General features: G+C 47.9%; 1 protein-coding gene across 1 annotated transcript in view; it reads right to left on the bottom strand.

The window, feature by feature from the left end:
- Positions 1-17,477, bottom strand: part of TMEM184A (transmembrane protein 184A) — a 54,404-nt gene that overhangs the window by 22,581 nt on the left and 14,346 nt on the right. Inside the window, exon 2 of the mRNA XM_030213068.1 lies at positions 9,473-9,724. Within this exon, the coding sequence (XP_030068928.1) occupies positions 9,473-9,724 (252 nt within the window). The remainder of the gene's footprint in view (positions 1-9,472; positions 9,725-17,477) is intronic.

Here is a 17,477-nt window from a genome sequence, read left to right as displayed (position 1 = left end):
TCCCCTATCCTAGCCTCCCAACCAACAACCCCTCTTCCCCCCACCTGCTCCGCCACCCAATTTCAGCTAAGCTTCTGAGGATCCATTCCTTATGCACAGGATTCCTTTATGCATATCCCACGCAAGTACATAAGCAATGCCACACTGGGAAATGACCAAGGGTCCATCGAGCCCAGCATCCTGTCCACGACAGCGGCCAATCCAAGCCAAGGGCACCTGGCGAGCTTCCCAAACGTACAAACATTCTATACATGTTATTCCTGGAATTGTGGATTTTTCCCAAGTCCATTTAGTAGCGGTTTATGGACTTGTCCTTTAGGAAACCGCCTAACCCCTTTTTAAACTCTGCAACAAGGTTTTCGCATAAATATTGAGCATTCAAACCATAGTGTCTTAAAAAGTCGTAACTAGTACAGTAGCGTCCCCATTATCTGATATAAATGGCACTGAAAGGTTGTCAGATAACTGAGGGGTCCTTTTACAAAGCCGCGGTAAAAAGTGGCTTGCGATAGTGTAGACACGGGTTTTGAGAACGCGCAGAAATATTTTTCAGCGCACGTATCAAAAATGCCTTTTTAAAAGTTTTTTGCCGAAAACGGACATGCGGCAACATCAAAATGTCCACGCTTTCATTTTGGGTGTCTGACCTTACCGCTGGCCACAGACCCAGCGGTAAGGAATCTGCGCGGTAAGGACCTGCGCACGCTCCAAAATAAAAAAAATATTTTCCGGACATGCGCCAAAAATGAAATTACCGCAAGAGGCACGCAGTAGTCGGGCGGTAAGTTCATTTTGGCGCACATTGGGCACACGTAGAGCCTAATGCGGCTTAGTAAAAGGGGCCCTGAAAATGCTAGATAAATAATCTGAACATTGTTAGGGCACAACCGTCACATTCAAGCATCTCTCCCTCCCCTCCCCCAAACAGTAGCAGCTGTGCTTGCTGAATCCCCTTCCCCAATAAAGTGCCTTTTCTCCTACTCACATGTAGGCCCCCCCTGGACCTACCTTACAGTCCGTGGTAAAGTTGGGGCAGGAGCAATCCCCAGTTGCCCCTGCCCACGTTGACTCCACTTTCAAAACAGCTACAGCTACCTCTAGTGTCCGCCTCTTGCATGAACTTCACCACTAGACCACTAGTGACTCAAAGGTAGGCTTGGGATGGCGTACGGGTGGGTGGAGGAGGGTGGGATGTGCGGCTGCTACTGTTCGGTTGGGTGGGTGGGGGAGGAGCAACTTTGGGGGGCGTTCCGGGAGGCATGGCTGCTACTGTTCAGGGAGAGGAGCCTGGATTACCGACTGTTGGATAACCAAAAGGCTGGTTAAATCGGGACTCGACTAAAGCTTAATGCATGTTTCCATAGGCAACCAATGCAAGACTTTCTTAGTAGTAGGGGTAAATGATTATATCCACAAAGTCCCCTCAAACTCCACCAAATAGGACGCTGTCTTTTGTATAAGATGTAATCTTTTTACCTGTTTCTGAAATAGACCCACATAAACCATGTTATAATAATCTGCCCATGATAATCTGGGTTACAGTAGCTAAATGATCCTATCATAAAGATGATCAAAAATGTCTTTTAGTCCTAAACTGTGAATAAAGTTCTTTGCTACTGATGGAATCTGAACTGAGTGTCAAAGAACCCAGTGAGACTCCCAAAGTCTGCACCTTTTGACCCAGAGGTAACTTAACCCCATTCAGCTCAATCTGGAAGTCAAGTATAGGTTTAGCCAAAGTATCATAATGTTTCAATGCACCTCCTTTTCCTCTTTAAAAGCTTTCAAGTTTTCCAATACAAATGTCAGGATTTCAATGACTGTATTTGATTGGCTGGGACAGGTTGCTTACCTATGTAATAATATAAATCATAGGCTCTATCGAGCAGGGACTGTCTCTCTGTGTCAGGTGTTCAGCGCTGCGCGCGTCTGGTAGCGCTATACAAATGTTAATAATAATAATAAAAGGAACTGGTTGGGTAGGAATGAAATTCAGGTAGGCAGTAGAAAATAAATCAGACATCATCTGTCTCCTAATCTCATTCATATGTTAGGTTTGTCTGCTTTTTCATGGTTAGCCCTTATCAGCTTGAGAAACACTGAACTGGTCTTAAAACTCAAGCCTATTTTCAGGATAACGGGGGATATAAATGTCATAATAATAATAATATTTCACTTGAAATTCAAAAGTGGAGTAGAGAGAGTGACAAGAAGCTAGGAAGTACTTTGCCATGTGAGGAAGTTAGGGGTGCAAATTAGAGTTAACTTCTACTCTTTAAGCATATGGAAATGTAAAGCATTAAGGGGCCCTTTTACCAAGCTGCAGAAAAGTGGAGGCGTGGCCTAATGGTTAGAGCACCGGTCTTGCAATCCAGAGGCGGCCGGTTCAAATCCCACTGCTGCTCCTTGTGATCTTGGGCAAGTCACTTAACCCTCCATTGCCTCAGGTCCAAACTTAGATTGTGAGCCCTCCTGGGACAGAGAAATATCCAGAGTACCTGAATGTAACTCACCTTGAGCTACTACTGAAAAAGGTATGAGCAAAATCTAAATACATAAATATTTGAGATTCTACATGGAATGTTGCTACGAATTGAGATTCTACATGGAATGTTGCTATTCCACTAGCAACATTCCATTTGGAAAGCCTGCCCTTGCAGATCAGCAGCACGGCTGCGTAGGCTTCTGTTTCTGTGAGTCTGACATCCTGCAGGACATCAGACTCACAGACACAGAAGCCTGCGCGGCCACATTGCTGATCTGCAAGGGCAGGCTTCTATATGGAACGTTGCTAGTGGAGGAGTAGCCTAGTGGTTCATGCAGTGGAACATTGAACATTGCTACTATTTGAGATTCTACATGGAATGTTGCTATTATTGGTGATTCTACAGGGAATGTTGCTGAGTGGAGGAGTGGCCTAGTGGTTAGAGCACCGGTCTTGCAATCCAGAGGTGGCCAGTTCAAATCCCACTGCTGCTCCTTGTGATCTTGGGCAAGTCACATAACCCTCCATTACCTCAGGTACAAACTTAGATTGTGAGCCCTCCTCGGACAGAGAAATATCCAGAGTACCTGAATGTAACTCACCTTGAGCTGCTACTGAAAAAGGTGTGAGCAAAATCTAAATAAATAAATAAATAAAGGGCTCTGCGCTGGCAGGGGATGTTTTTCCTGCAAGTCAGGGCCATTTTTTAGGCAGCCGTTAAAAGCCAAAGAAAAATGGCCACGTAGTGAGAACTCTTACTGCGTGGCCATGCAGCAGCAGCAGCACTTAATGCAACCCATTGAGGTGGCGATAAGGGCTCCGGTGCTAACCTGGTGGTAGCTGGGCAGCACACGGCGATGCCCGATTACCGCCGGGTTAGCGCTGCGCAAGGCATTTCCAGGGTTTTCCTTTTCCCCAAAGAAATGGCATGCTCGGGGCGGAACTACCGCCGGCAGCTGCATTGGGCCGGCAGTAGCAGTGGCGTAGCTACGTGGGACCACGGGGGCCTGGGCCCCGTAGATTTGACCCTGGACCCCCCTGCCAACCCTCTCAACCCCCTCTTCCTGCCTCCAACCTGCCGTCGCCTACCTTTGCTGGCGGGGGACCCCATCCCCTGCCAGCTGAGGTCCTCTTCTTCCGGCGCAAGGCTTCATTCTGTTTCCGAGTCTGACGTCCTGCACATACAATGTTGGTACCTGAGCTGGTGCCATTGCATAGCAATGTGGGTACGGACTACACGAAACATCTTGCTGCGCACAGTTCAGTGCGTCCACTAGACGTTCGTCAAGAGTGACTCCTGATGCAGGCCTAACGGCCGAAACACAACTGTTGTGTCGAGTAATTTTTAATCAATAAACAAGTGTTTTTAAGATCCATCTTTCCAGGCTTTGTGTTTCTGTGGTCAAACATCCCACTTTCTCCTGTACCTGTGTTCTCCCGTGGGGCGTTCGAGTTCTCCACTTGTCTGCGGATCTTTCCTGAACACTATTCACTCTTCTCCATTGAGAAAAATGGCTATTTAACCCTACCTTCTGTTTTCTGTCCAATAACCAATTCCTAATCCACAGAAGAACATTGCCTCTTATCCCACGACTCTTGGTAATTTTCTCAGGAGTCTCTCATGAGGAACTTTATCAAAAGCTTTCTGAAAATCTAGATACACTACATCAACCAGCTCACCTTTATCCACATGTTTATTTACGCCTTCAAAGAAATGAAGCAAATTGGTGAGGCAAGACTTCCCTTAGCTGAACCCATGCTGACTCTGTCCCATTAAACCATGTTTGTCTATGTGTTCTGTAATTTTATTCTTTATAATAGTTTCCACTATTTTCCCGAACACTGAAGTCAGCCTTACCGGTCTGTAATTTCCCAGATCACCCCTAGAATCCTTTTTAAAAAAAAAAAATCAGCATTACATTAGCCACCCTCCAATTTTTAGGTACTACTGATTATTTTAACGACAGGTTACAGATCACTAACAAACAGATCAGCAATTTTGTGTTTCAGATCTTTCATGTGGTGTATGCAATATCGCTTACAAAAATGGTTAAAAAGAACCAGCCCAAGAACCGAACCTTACAGCACACCAGTAGTAACATCCCTTTCCTCAGAATAAGCTCCATTTACCACTACCTTCTATCACCTTCCACTCAACCAATTCCTAACCCGGTCAATCACTTTATGGCCCATACTGAGGATACTCAGTTTATTTATTAGTTGTCTATGCAGAACTGTGTCAAGGGCTTTGATAAAATTTAAAAACGTCACATCTAGCGCTCTCCCTTGATCCAACTCTCTGGTAACCCAGTCAAAGAAATCAATCAGATTTGTCTGACAAGACCTGTCTCTAGTAAAACCATGTTGTCTCAGGTCCTGTAAATGATTGGATTCCAAAACCTTTTATAGTTCCCAACCTCTTCCTTACTTACGCTTTTGTGAAGAGGGACCACATCTGCTATTCTCCAGTCCTCCGGGACCGCTCCCAACTCTAAAGAAGCATTGAAAAGGCCAGCCAGCAGAGCTGAGGTTCCTTCAGTACCCTCGGATGTATGCCATCCGGCCCCATCACTTTGTCCACCTTTAGCTTAGCCAGCTCCTCGTGAACACAGTCCTCTGAAAATCGTTCAGGGACTACCATCCCTCCATTCCTATTTGTGTTCATCTTCTGCGGTCCTGCTCTTGACCCTTCAGTTGTGAACACAGAACAGAAATGCGTTAAGCATTTCCACCTTATCTTTTATCAGCTTCTACATATTCCTCCCCTTCACCTTCGAGTCTCACAATGCCACTTTTGAACTTCCTGCTATCAGTAACATATCTAAAAACTGTCTTGTTCCCCATTTTACTGTACTGGCTATTTTTTCTTCCATTGGCATCCTTGCTTTCCCGACTACTCTACCAGCTTCTCATAGCTTTTCCAGATATTGTCACCTTTCTTCTTTCTGTGATCTGTTGTAGTTTATAAAGGCTAACCTCTTTTTCCTTACCTTTTCATTTACTACTGTCACATCCGTCGCTCCCTCCGGCTGCTCCTCCGCGGGAAGCAGGAGCCGGCGTCCACCACGGTGAAGCCGGCTTTCTTGAGGCCGCAGTGATGGCCGCCCAGTCCGGGGCCGAGGCCCGGCGATTGCGGCTGCTGGACTCTCGATCGCCGGCTATGGGGTCTGTGCTTGCGCCAGTGGGGGGAAGGGCGCCGAGGCGTGATGGCCGGCGTCTCCTTCACTTTCGAGCGTGGGAACCCGAAGCTCCGCCTCAGAGGAGTTAGATTGGGAGGCCAGTGCTGTAGTCCCGCCTGGGAGGTCAGACAGAGCCAATCGAAGGTTTCTGTCGGTAACCAGGTTCTGATTGGCCGGCTATGTTTATGGGGGCTGGGCGGTTGAATGCTGGCAGTATTTAAGGAGCAGGCCTGAGATAGGACATTGCTTCAGGTTCTGTTTCCCAAGGCCAGTCTCCGTTCATTCTTGTTCTCAGTTGGTTTCCTTGCTCTACTGGTTTTGACTTTTGGACTGTTCCTGGTTTACTCTGCTAGCCGCCTGCCTTGACCTTTTGCCTGATTCTGACTACGCTGTGAGCTGCCTGCCCTGACCTGTTGCCTGTTTTTGGACTTCTCCATTTTCCTTCTGCCCTCTTCGCTCCTGGTTCCAGTCTGGGTCAGTTCGTCAACCCCGCGGTTCCAGAAGTCCCGTTGACCGCCTGCAGCTGGGGGCTCAACCCTTGGTGAACGGCGGTCGCCACGGGTGAAGACTTGGGGTTGCACGGCTGTCCTTTGAGGTCCTTCGGGGCCTTGCGGGACCTAAGGGCTCACCTTCCTTTCAGACAAGACAACTACTTTTTGGAAAGTTTTAGTGTGGTTCTGCCGTGTGTGAGGACTTTGCAGGTAGAGTGACAGCTTAATACGGCCTTAGCAGGGTTGTCTCACTGGCCTATAGAGGGCACTGGGCCCTAAAATTTGAGGATCTGTGACCAGGACAGCCTGGGATCACCACAAGAGATACATACATAATGAAAAACAAAGCGTTAAAAAGAAAAAAAGAAAAAAAATCACAAAACAATAAAGAAAGCATAACAAAAACTCAATATACAAAGCACATAAAATAAAAACATAACTAGCTGAAAATAGCATGCCTTGCAATATTCATCAGATCAACAATTGCCAAAATCTAAAATGCCACATGTCAAACAGAATAAGCGACTCTTCAACTGCTTCTTAAAAACGGTAGTATTAGACAGTGCTCTAAAAACAGCTGGAAGCATGTTTCATTCATAAGTACTACTACTACTATTAAACATTTCTATAGTGTTACTAGACTTACGCAGCGCTGTACAAATCAACATGAAAAAGACAGTCCCTGCTCAACAGAGCTTACAATCTAAATTGGACAGACGAACAGACAGCTAGGGGTGGGGAAATTGCAGTGGTAGGGGTGATAAGTGAGGGTGTTGAGTAAGAGAGTCATGGTTAGGAGTCAAAAGCACAATACCTTGTATCCTCATAAGTTATCTTCCTTAAGAAGGAAGTTTCAAGGAATCACACCCCCTCTCATCTCAGGACTCTGTTGATGTATAAATCTTGAGTCAGTCAAAGATAGATAGTAAGTAGAATCACCTTGCAATGCATGGTGAATAAGGAATAAGGTTTTCATCTGCACCTCTGAGTCTATAGGGAGCCAATTCAACTCCTTAAGATAAAGAGTAATATGGTAAAAGCAAGGATAGGCATGCCCCCACATTCTGGACTACCTGAAGAGATTTCAACACACAAGCAGAGGTAGACCAAGATACAGCAAATTACATTCAAGCATGGGGGCACATATGCAGAAAACTAGCACAAAGTGTATAGTTAACATGACATCTGTCCTCAACTTTCTGGGTACCCAATGCAGAAAAAGGTTTTGCAAAAAAGCATAGCATACAGCATATTAAAATGGAGGCTATTAATTATTCTGCCCTGAAGACTCGTAGAAGTGAGCACGTCTTCCCTTCAATTTCCTATCCTCAAGGCATCCACTCTCTCGTTTTCCCCGACACTCTCTGTTCCCCCCCGCCAAACCCGCCACCCTAGGCAATTTCCTATCCTCAAGGCATCCACTCTCTCGTTTTCTCCGACACTCTCTGTTCCCCCCTGCCAAACCCGCCACCCTAGGCAATTTCCTATCCTCAAGACATCCACTCTCTCATTTTCCCCAACACTCTCTGTTCCCCCCCTCCCCAAATCCGCCACCCTAGGCAGATGCCTAGTGGGATGGGCCTGTCCTGTGGATACCTTTGAGTCAGCCTTGATTGTTTCTTGGCCTCATTTTGGTCAGAGCCGTAACCTGAGGAAGGTTCATCTTTGGCCTTTTGGTCAAGATACAGCAACTGTAGAATATAGGGGGAAAGGGAGACTAGAGACCAACCAAAAACCAGGATCTTCAGTTTCGGCCAAAATCAAATTTGCAACTGAAATTGGCTGCTTGGTTTTGGCCGAAACCAAAGATGAACAAAACTGGCCCTGCCCTCTTACCAACCAAAAAGTGCCCTACTTCCAGACCGGCGGCAGCCCCCCTCCCACCCCCCCCTCAGCAGAAACCCCCTTAACCCCCTTGCAACCCCCCCCCCCCCAGCAGCAGCTCCCTTGCGAACCTCACTTTGGTGGCAGCCCCTTCCTAGACCTACTGTATCATCGGTGAGTAATGGGCACAGAATGATCCCCATTTGCTCCTGCACACAACTGGTTCCTCCTTCAAAATGGCTTGTGAGACTGCCAAGGGAAGTCCTGGCAGCCATATTGAGATTTGCTCCTGCTTATACCTGTTCTCATCTCAACATGGATGCCAGGACCTCCTGCGACAGTCTCACAAGACTGCCTCTGGAAGCCATTTTGAAGGAGGAGTGACACTGGGCAGGACTGAGTAGGCTTCATTCCTGCCCCTGAAGATGTCACTAAAGAGGGGGGGGGGGGGGGGGCGGTGTCACGTATTTGGTATACCACCTTTCTGTGGGTACAACCAAAGTGGTTTGCATATATATATATAGATACTTTCTCTGTCCCTAGTGGACTCACCAGGGATTCTTAAGGTAGGCCTGGAGAGAGCCTACGGGTGACCAGACGGCCTGAGGGTGGCAGAGAGTAATCATGGGGGGGTGGGGGGGGGGGGTTTAATCCAAAACAAAAACTCGGTCTGCCTCGGGGGGGCTGCCCTCATTAGGAACATAATCATCCTGGTGTAGGTCCAAGTAAGTTTGTCTCCCCTAAAGATATTAAAAAGAAATGGTGCTTGTAATGTCTTTATGTTATTAGATAAATGCCCCTGTCCTGGGTGGCTGGTAACTCTCCAAGAATCCGCAGTCAACAGGTGTTCCTGGCAGTCTTCCAAGTCATTGAACGACTCATATTTCAGACAAAGTCAAGCAGCAGAAACACCAGAAAGGGACATTAGCCTGTCAGCAGACACAAGGGCAAAGTCCATTTTGCAAGCCAACATCTCCAGGTCTGTGACAGCTAGAGACATCACCCATCCCCTCCCCTAACAACCCCAATCAGAACCGTATTTCCCTTTAACTTCCTTTTTCCATCTATCCTGTAAAAGCATTATTAAATTGAAGAAACGAGAAATATTTCTACTTGGGGAGGGAAGAAAGGAGGGCACTGTTGTGTTGAAATAGGTATCAACTGACTAGCTTTTGTATGACTTCATTTTCAATGTAGGCTTTGTTTGGGATTTTAAGCTCAGAATCGGAGTCCGGTGATCATGCCCTTTATTTCAAATCACTTATACGTTATCATTTCCGTAGTGCTAGTAGACACAGGCAGAAATGTACAAATAATTCGGTCACACCTCTCATTAAGTTATTCACATAACCTGTCTGTAAAGTGCTTGAGATAGAGGCACCATATAAACCCAGAGGCTGTGTTATTACTGCAACTTAAATCTCCCCAGGGCCTCGTCTGCAGGAAAAACACATTAAGACATCAATTGGTCTTCGCCATCCTCCCTTGCTTACCTGGTGGCAGGTGAGAATTAACGCTGACCACACGAATAGGCCGGAGATGCCCTGAGCTGCAGCTGTGGTCAAGAAGTGCCTTCCTTCTTGGGAAGCGTTTTGGCTGACCCTCAGCTGGGCCATTCCCCCAGGGTCCAGGGGTAGAGAGTCCACGAGAGGGGAAAATACAGTGTGAAAAGTGTCTCTAGGGAGGCTGGAAAGCAGTGTGCTGTTTTCAGTGTGAAGATCTGTCCTGTCAGTAGCGTTAGTCATCTGTGAGAGGGAAAAAGTAAACACAGGAGATGAGAAAGGGAGTGAAAAGGGAAGCGTGGACTGAGTCAGGCCAGTTACACACAGGATATGGGAAGACTAGAGGAAACCAGGGAGGGAAAGGGAGAGTCTAATGGGGGTAACAGGGAAAAAGAAACAACTGAGGGGAATCCAGTGCACTACCGCATATTGCTTTAATCTAACTGCTACACCAAAATTCATTTTGTCTCCGACATGGATTGCAGTAGAGATGAATTAAGAATAAAGAAAATCTTAACATGTGTTTTTAACATCTCTCGCTCTCCCCACCAAGGGAAAGAAAGACTTTTTCCTCACTTTTCTCTAGACCCTAATGTTTGTTCCTCCTGTGTCTCCCTGTCTCCTCCCTGCTTCTCCACCAGGATCTGGTTATCCATTAATCTAACAGAAGGAGGAAATCCTAGCTGTGCCTGCCACCAATCTGTCCGGATAAATCTTTAACCTTACCCTGGTACTGCCTGGACTCTCCGCTTAGGCATCCCATTCAGAGCCTGCTGCTCGAGGGAAACAATATTTTCTGTAACAAAATTATTTCATTTTTAGTGTTTTGATCTCATGAGATAGCAGGGTTCCTCCTATTAAAAAAAATCAGACCCTTGTGGTTCCTCACACCAAGATCAATTGCATGGTGGACTCCAAGAAGCACATCCTCAAAAATAGGGAGCACAGCTGTAATTAAAAGGGGATCCACCGTTACTTCTAGAATTAAAAGGCAAAACTGTAAGAAATAATATATTTTAGGACAAGAAGGGGGATGCTGGTATACCATCGAAAGAGGATGCAACAGGGGAAAAAAGCAGCAGCCAAGTTGAAATGAATTGTTTGGATCTTATTCCTAGTCTCCTATTTTGTTCTAAATGTATTATACTGCTCACATTACTGAACTTTTTTTTGGGTAGGAGCAGAACAATACCTTTTTGGTTAGAGTTACCATATTTTGTCCCCCAAAAAGGAGGACACATGCCCCACCCCCACCCCCTTTCACACCTCACTCCGCCCCCTGTCACATACCCCGTCACCCCCCTCCCCTTACCTTACTACTGCCCTGGTGGTCTATAGTGACCTCTTCGGGGCAGGAAAGAGCCCCCTCTTTCCTGCCCGGAGCGCTGCCCTGCATGCATACTTCCTGTTGCTGATCCTCGGCGCCGATTCAAAATGGCCGCCGAGAGTTGAAGTCTCGCGAGGTCACTTCAACTCTCAGCGGCCATTTTGAATCGGCGCCGAGGATCAGCAACAGGAAGTATGCATGCAGGGCAGCGCTCCGGGCAGGAAAGAGGGGGCTCTTTCCTGTCCCGAAGGCGGAAGAGGTCACTAGACCACCAGGGCACTAGTAAGTAAGGGGAGGGGAGGCTAGCAATCTGCCCGTTTGTCCGTATTTCTGGACAAACAGGCAGGCTGGCGGGTGGCCCATCCTATAGGACAGCCCACCCACCAGCCTGCCCGTTTGTCCAGAAATCCGGACAAACGGGCAGATTGGCAAAATCCGTCTGGTTGCCCGGACATGCCCTCAAAAAGAGGACATGTCCGGGTAAATCCGGACATATGGTAACCCTAGTTAGAGTGGGAGACCAACTTCTGGCCCTATCCTCCCCTTAAACTTTCTAGTTGCTGATGGCATATGAGGTGATGGCCCTCCCCATTCTGCTGCTTAGGTTTATGGGAATAAAAGTTGGGCATAGACCATTACCAGCATGCCCTCTGTTCTCGTGAATCTCATTTCTGTGGGTGCTCACGCTCTGTTCAGGCTTATCTTTGGTATCCTGGCCAAAATAATCCCAATAGGGCTCCATTTTCTCACACCCATCATGATACAAAAGGAATTTCCAAACAAATTAAACACACCAATAACCTGCTCCTGTTCGTCTATCCAGTCCCAGTCTGCCCCCCCCCCCTTCACCCCATTCTAGATCTTCCCTCTTTTTCTCCAACTTCTCCCATCCATTAAACTCCCAGTCAGGGCCAGGATTAGAGGTGGGCAACCAGGACAACTGCTCTGGGTCCCCCGTGTCACAGGGGGCCTGAAACCAACAGGAAGTTGAAAGAGCCACAGCTTGCAAAAGCTGGCTGGGTCCCCATCATATCTAACCCTGGCCTTCCTCCCATAAGTAGAAAATCAAATAATCAAATACAAAGCGAAACTGGAAAACTATTTTCATTATTCAAAGTAAATTTGATTTATTGAATACTAGTAAAAAAGGCCCGTTTCTGACACAAATGAAACGGGCGCTAGCAAGGTTTTTCTCGGAGTGTGTATGTTTGAGAGAGTGTATGCGAGAGTGCCTGTGTGTGAGAGAGAGAGTGAATGTGCGACTGTGTGTGTGTGAGAGAGAGAGAGAGTGAGTCTGGGTGAGAGTGTGTCTGTGAGAGAGAGAGTGTGTGCAAGTGCGTATGTGAGACACAGTGTGAGAGTATGTTTCACACAGATACAGTGTGTGCGAGAGAGAGTGTGTGTGTGTGTGAGACACAGACTCTCTGTGAGACTGAGTGTATGAGACCAAGAGAGTGTGTGAGTGACTGTGTGACACATAGAGTGAATTTGATACAGTGTGAGACAGAGTGTGTGAGAGTGAGAGAGAGAAAGATATTGACTGTGAGAGAGAGTGTGTGTGTGACAGAGATACCTCCCACTCCCTCCCTCTGGTGTCAGGCCCCCCCTCTTTCTCTCTGGTGTCTGAGCGTTACTGTGCAGGAGGCTGAGCTCTGGCTGTGCTTCAAGGAACTGACCAATCCTATTTAATAGAATACACCTCCAACATTCTGAAGCCGAGAAACCTCGTGTGGTTGGTCACTTCTGCTTGTGATGAACCCGGAAGTACGTGATGTCAATTCAGGAGATGGATACAGAGAGCAGGAATGCCTCAGCCATGCAGTCAGCTTCAGAATGTTGGAGGTGTGTTTTATTATATAGGATGCAAAATAATTCAAATGCATGCAAATGTACAAGACTGCTGCAGAATTTTCTGTTGCCCTAGAATCTCACCAGATGTGTCACAGGAATCTAGGGTCTAAGAATCTTACTAAGAACTTTTAAGAACATAGAATTAAACCACCCACCCCACTAGCTTTTCTTATATAAAACTAAGAAGCCTCAATTCCTTCTGCCTTTTTATCCAATTACTTTTCCCTATAATCCATCCACTTCCATTTTTCCCTCCTAATCGTGGCCTTCTGTTTAACTGTAAGGGGTCCTTTTATAAAGGCGTGCTGAAAAATAGGTTGCCGTAGTGTAGGCGCGGGTTTTGGGAGCACGCAGATCCATTTTTCAGCGCGCCTGCAAAAAATGCCTCTTTTTTTTTTGTGCCAAAAATGGACGTGTGGCAAAATCAAAATTGCCACATATCCATTTTGGGTCTGAGACCTTACCACCAGCCATAGACCTAGCGGTAAAGAATTTGGGTGGTAATGACCGACACGCATCAGATGCCACTTGGTGCGCATCCGCTACACGCGCCAGAAAATAAAAAAATATTATTTTTCAGATGCGCGCAGCGGACGCGTGCTAAAACTGAAATTACCGCATGGGGCCACACGGTAACTCCAATTTGGCACTTATTGTGCGCACGTAGGTTGCCTACGCAGCTTCGTAAAAGGGGCCCTAAGCCTCCTACCTCTTTGTATGTCTGTTTTAGACCGTAAGTTGCAGGGATCATCTCGTATATGTCTCTGCACAGTGCTGCATGTTTCTGGTATGCTCTATACAAAATTATATGATTTTAAAATAATTAGCTAATAAAAAGATATAAAAAATATGGTCAGGTCTGCTACTTAGTGGCTGTGCTCCATGCCGCCATGCAGTTCAATTCCTGGATTGGCACTTCTGCATCTTGGATGTAGCTGAGGCAAAGTTCACAGGAGAAAGTCATCACCGAAAACACCTAGGCCCTCATGATCAAAAGCAAACTCCGGCGCTAGAGGCTGTTAACGCCATACTAGCGCCAGAGTTTGCAGCTGACCCATGATCAGAGCCCTCGAGCGCCTGAAACAGCACCCCCACCCCCTGAACCCACAGAAATCCAAGTGGCCACCTCCCGAAAAACGCTGTCCTTCCCTCCCACCCAGCGATGGGGCTACAGACCATGTAAGGGAGCGATTCCCAGCGCATCCCAGGATGCAATGGGCAGGGCTGGGTGCCGCCATTTGGGCGTCGACTGACTAGAAGAGGAGGGAGGCAGGCAGGCTGCGTCCCTCCTCCAACAAAAGGTAGGGGGGGTCGGGAGGGGGGGGGTTCATGACACCACACCACGGACCACCAGGGAACCTACGTAGAATGCTGGGGGGGAGGAGTTGGTGTGGGCGATCCTTTGGCCGGAGGCGGCCAATCAACGATTTGTGGGGGTCTGGGGGGCTGGAGACCCACCGATCCTCCAGCCCCCTCCCCCGTCGCTGGGTGGGAGGGTAGGACAGCGTTTTTCGGGAGGTGGCCACTTGGATTTCTGTGGGTTCAGGGGGTGGGGGTGCTGGAGACCCACCGGATCTCCAGCCCTACGTGGATGTGGGGGGGAGGGGAACCAGAGGTCCACTGGACCTCTGGCCCCCACCCCCCATCGCTGGGTGGGAGGGTGGGAGACGGTTTGCCCGGCGGTGGCGGCCTCGTTGTTCGGGCCTCGGCAGGCTGTTTGACAGGTTTGGGCTTTTGACAGCCCAGACCTGTCAAACAAGTGCGGGAGGATTGTGCTGAGCGCATGCTCGGCACAATTCTCCCGCACTAAAACATAATAATCAAAGATTTGCATGCATTATCTTTGATCATCGATACAGAAAAGCCCTAAGCTGTCCCGGCGCTATTTTTAGGGCGCTGTTTGGAACAGCACGGGGCTTTTGATCATCTGGACTCTAGTGACTGGATTCAGAGACTATGATATAAGCCCAGAAGAGCCCTGTTGAATTGCTTATGGCACTAGATCTCAGAGCCCCTGGAGCCATGGTCCAACATAGCACCAGCCACTAGAGAGTTTGGGAAATGCTGGAGATTGCTTGGCCTCTCTGCCCAACATATTGGTTACCGTCAAGGCTATGTAGTTTAAAATAAAGCAAAAAACAAATAAAAAACAGGAGTGGGAAGTGGACCAAAGACCAGAGACTGGGACAGGAGGGTAAAATGAAAGAAAAAAAAAAAAACCTTTATTACAGACTCGACACAGATCCGTGTTTCGGCCACAGGCCTGCCTCAGGAGTCTCTGTGAGATGAAGTCAGAAGGAATACGTCTGAGAGATTGTGGGGTCTTGAAAAAGACCTGAAAGTTTACAATCTTAACAGCATGTATTTTTGCTCTATCAAACGGGGCTTAGACGGAAAAGCGGAAGTATTACTGCTCTTTCTGCAAAGTACATTTACACTGTGCAGAAAGAACAGTAATACTCAGTATCGAGTCTGCAATAAAGGTTTTCTCGTTTTACCCTCCTGTCCCAGTCTCTGGAGTCATTGGTCCACTTTCCACTCCTGTTTTATTTTTTTTTTTTTTGCTATTTGATTTGTGGGATTTCATTGTTCATCCAACTAGGTGGATTACCTGGCCCTAACCAAGTTTAAAATAAAAGCAGCATACATGCAAACAACTCTACAACTTTTCTCTTGTGTTTATCTTTGGTACTAATCTTTACACCTCCTACCTTGGAAGTTCAGGCTTGCCCATTCTCTGCCCATCCTTCTCAGTACAGAGGTTTACAGCCAGAGTCTTGGACAGGCACTTAAAAAAAAAAAGTCTCTCTCTCTTTTGTCAATTCAGCTTGCTGAAATGAATCATCAGCGCTGGTTAATGACTGTTTTATGAGCCCGTTTCAAGGTGAAACAGAAAAAGCCGACTTACACTCTCCTACAGAAGCAACAGATGAATCAGAGAGGGTTATGGATGTTCTAAAACAGAATCAATCATTTATAACACTACTAATTACAGCTGAAACTTCAGGGGCTTATTAAAGTCTGGAATCTCAGAAGTGGACTGTAATTAGCCACCAGCTGTGCTGGGGAAATCTGTCATTTTTGTTAGCAATTAATGACCCATATTCCATTAGGATCATATTTTGTGTTACCATGTTGAGTCTGTTCTTTTATGTAGGACAAGATATCAAGTCAATACACCAAACTAAAATGTAGGTATTTAGGGCTTTTGAATTTAGGTTTTAATTGATTGAAAAGAGACACCCATAGTGAAAAAAAAATGTGTTTATTGGAGGAACATTGGAAAGACTCTCCCCCCTCATTATTTTTCAACTGGCCCCCATGCCTGCCTTCATATCACAGCTCTGTCTTTGCATCTGTCTTACAGTGATAGCTACAAGGCCGCTGAGAGACTAAACCGGGCCTGGGGCTACACTCTGATCGTTGCCAGGGCCGCCGAGAGGGGGGGACAGGGGGGACAAAAGTCCCGGGGCCTGGAACTCCAGGGGGGCCCGGCGCCGCTGCTGCCGCCTGGCCCACCCTCCGTCACTCCCAGAACTAACCTTAAGCCTCCTTTCACTTTGCAGCAAGCAGCAGCAGCAGGTCAGGCCACTCCTTCCTTCCATGTCCCGCCCTCGCCTGACGTAACGTCCGTGAGAGCGGGGCACGGAAGGAAGGCGGGGAGGTCTGCCCTGCCGCTGCTTGCTGTGAAGTGAAAGGAGGCTTAAGGTTAGTTCCGAGGGCCTGGCCCGATAGCGGGTGGAGGGGGGCCCAGCAACCTCGGGTGGGCGGGCAGCGGGGGGCCCGGCGATCTCGGGTGGGCGGCAACCTCGGGTGGATGGGGCCCGGCGATCTCAGGTGGGTGGCGACCTCGGGTGGGGGGGCCCGGGGGGCGGCCTTGTCCCGGGCCCGGCTCTCGGCGGCCCTGATCGTTGCCACTCCCTCCCCCCATTGCTGCGGGGGGGGGGGGGGGGGATTCCGAGGCCCCGCCAGCAGAAGACGTGTTCCTCCAGTACTGCTTGCCTGCCCCTGCGGCCGCTTTTCCTTTCAGGGCATGCTCGGTTTCAAAACCGAACATACACGCCTGAGAGAAACCGAGCATGCCCTGAGAGGAAAAGCAGCCGCTCAGCAATGGGCAGAAGGGCAGTGCTGGAGAAGAAGCTCCAGGTCCTCCCTAGCCTCCAAGGGGGGCCCGGAGCCGGAGTTTTCTCTCTCCAGCTCCTGTCAGGCCACGATTACTCGGGTCCAGTCAGGAGCAGGAGAGAGAGACCCCGGGGGCCAGGCCCCCCTTGGAGGCCTGGGCCAGAGGAATTTTGCCCCCTCCCCCCGCCAGCCCTGGATAGCTATGCAGCGGAGCACCACTCTCTTCCTTCCCTCCACCTCCAATTGCTAGCTCCACTGGATGACAGGATAAACAAAGGGAAGGACAGTTAAAGCGTTTAATGAAAGATCACTGGGGGAGGGAGAACTGAAAACACCAGTTTTATTCATCTATATAAAAATTATACACTGGGCCTGGCTAAAAAGTAAAACAAAGTTTTACTGTTTCTCCTTCTCTGGAAAAGATTTGCATCTATATTAATAACTTTCAAGTATTTAAACATCCGTATCATATCTCCCCATCCCTTCTTTCCTGCAAGGCAGTGGTTCCCAAACCTAGTTCTGGAGGCACCCCAGCCAGTCAGGTTTTCAGGATATCCACAATGCATATTCATGAGAGATTTGCATGCAAATTTCTGTCATGGACCAGGTTTGGGAACCACTGCTCTAGGGTCTATGTATTCAGGAGTTCCAGTCTCTTCTCATGTGTCTTTAGGTACAAGCCCCCATACCATTTTT

This window comes from Microcaecilia unicolor, chromosome 8, assembly GCF_901765095.1.
Source record: "Microcaecilia unicolor chromosome 8, aMicUni1.1, whole genome shotgun sequence".
In the NCBI taxonomy this organism is placed as follows: Eukaryota; Metazoa; Chordata; class Amphibia; order Gymnophiona; family Siphonopidae; genus Microcaecilia; species Microcaecilia unicolor.
Note: the sequence above shows the minus strand (reverse complement) of the source record. Positions and strands in the feature narration are given on the sequence as shown.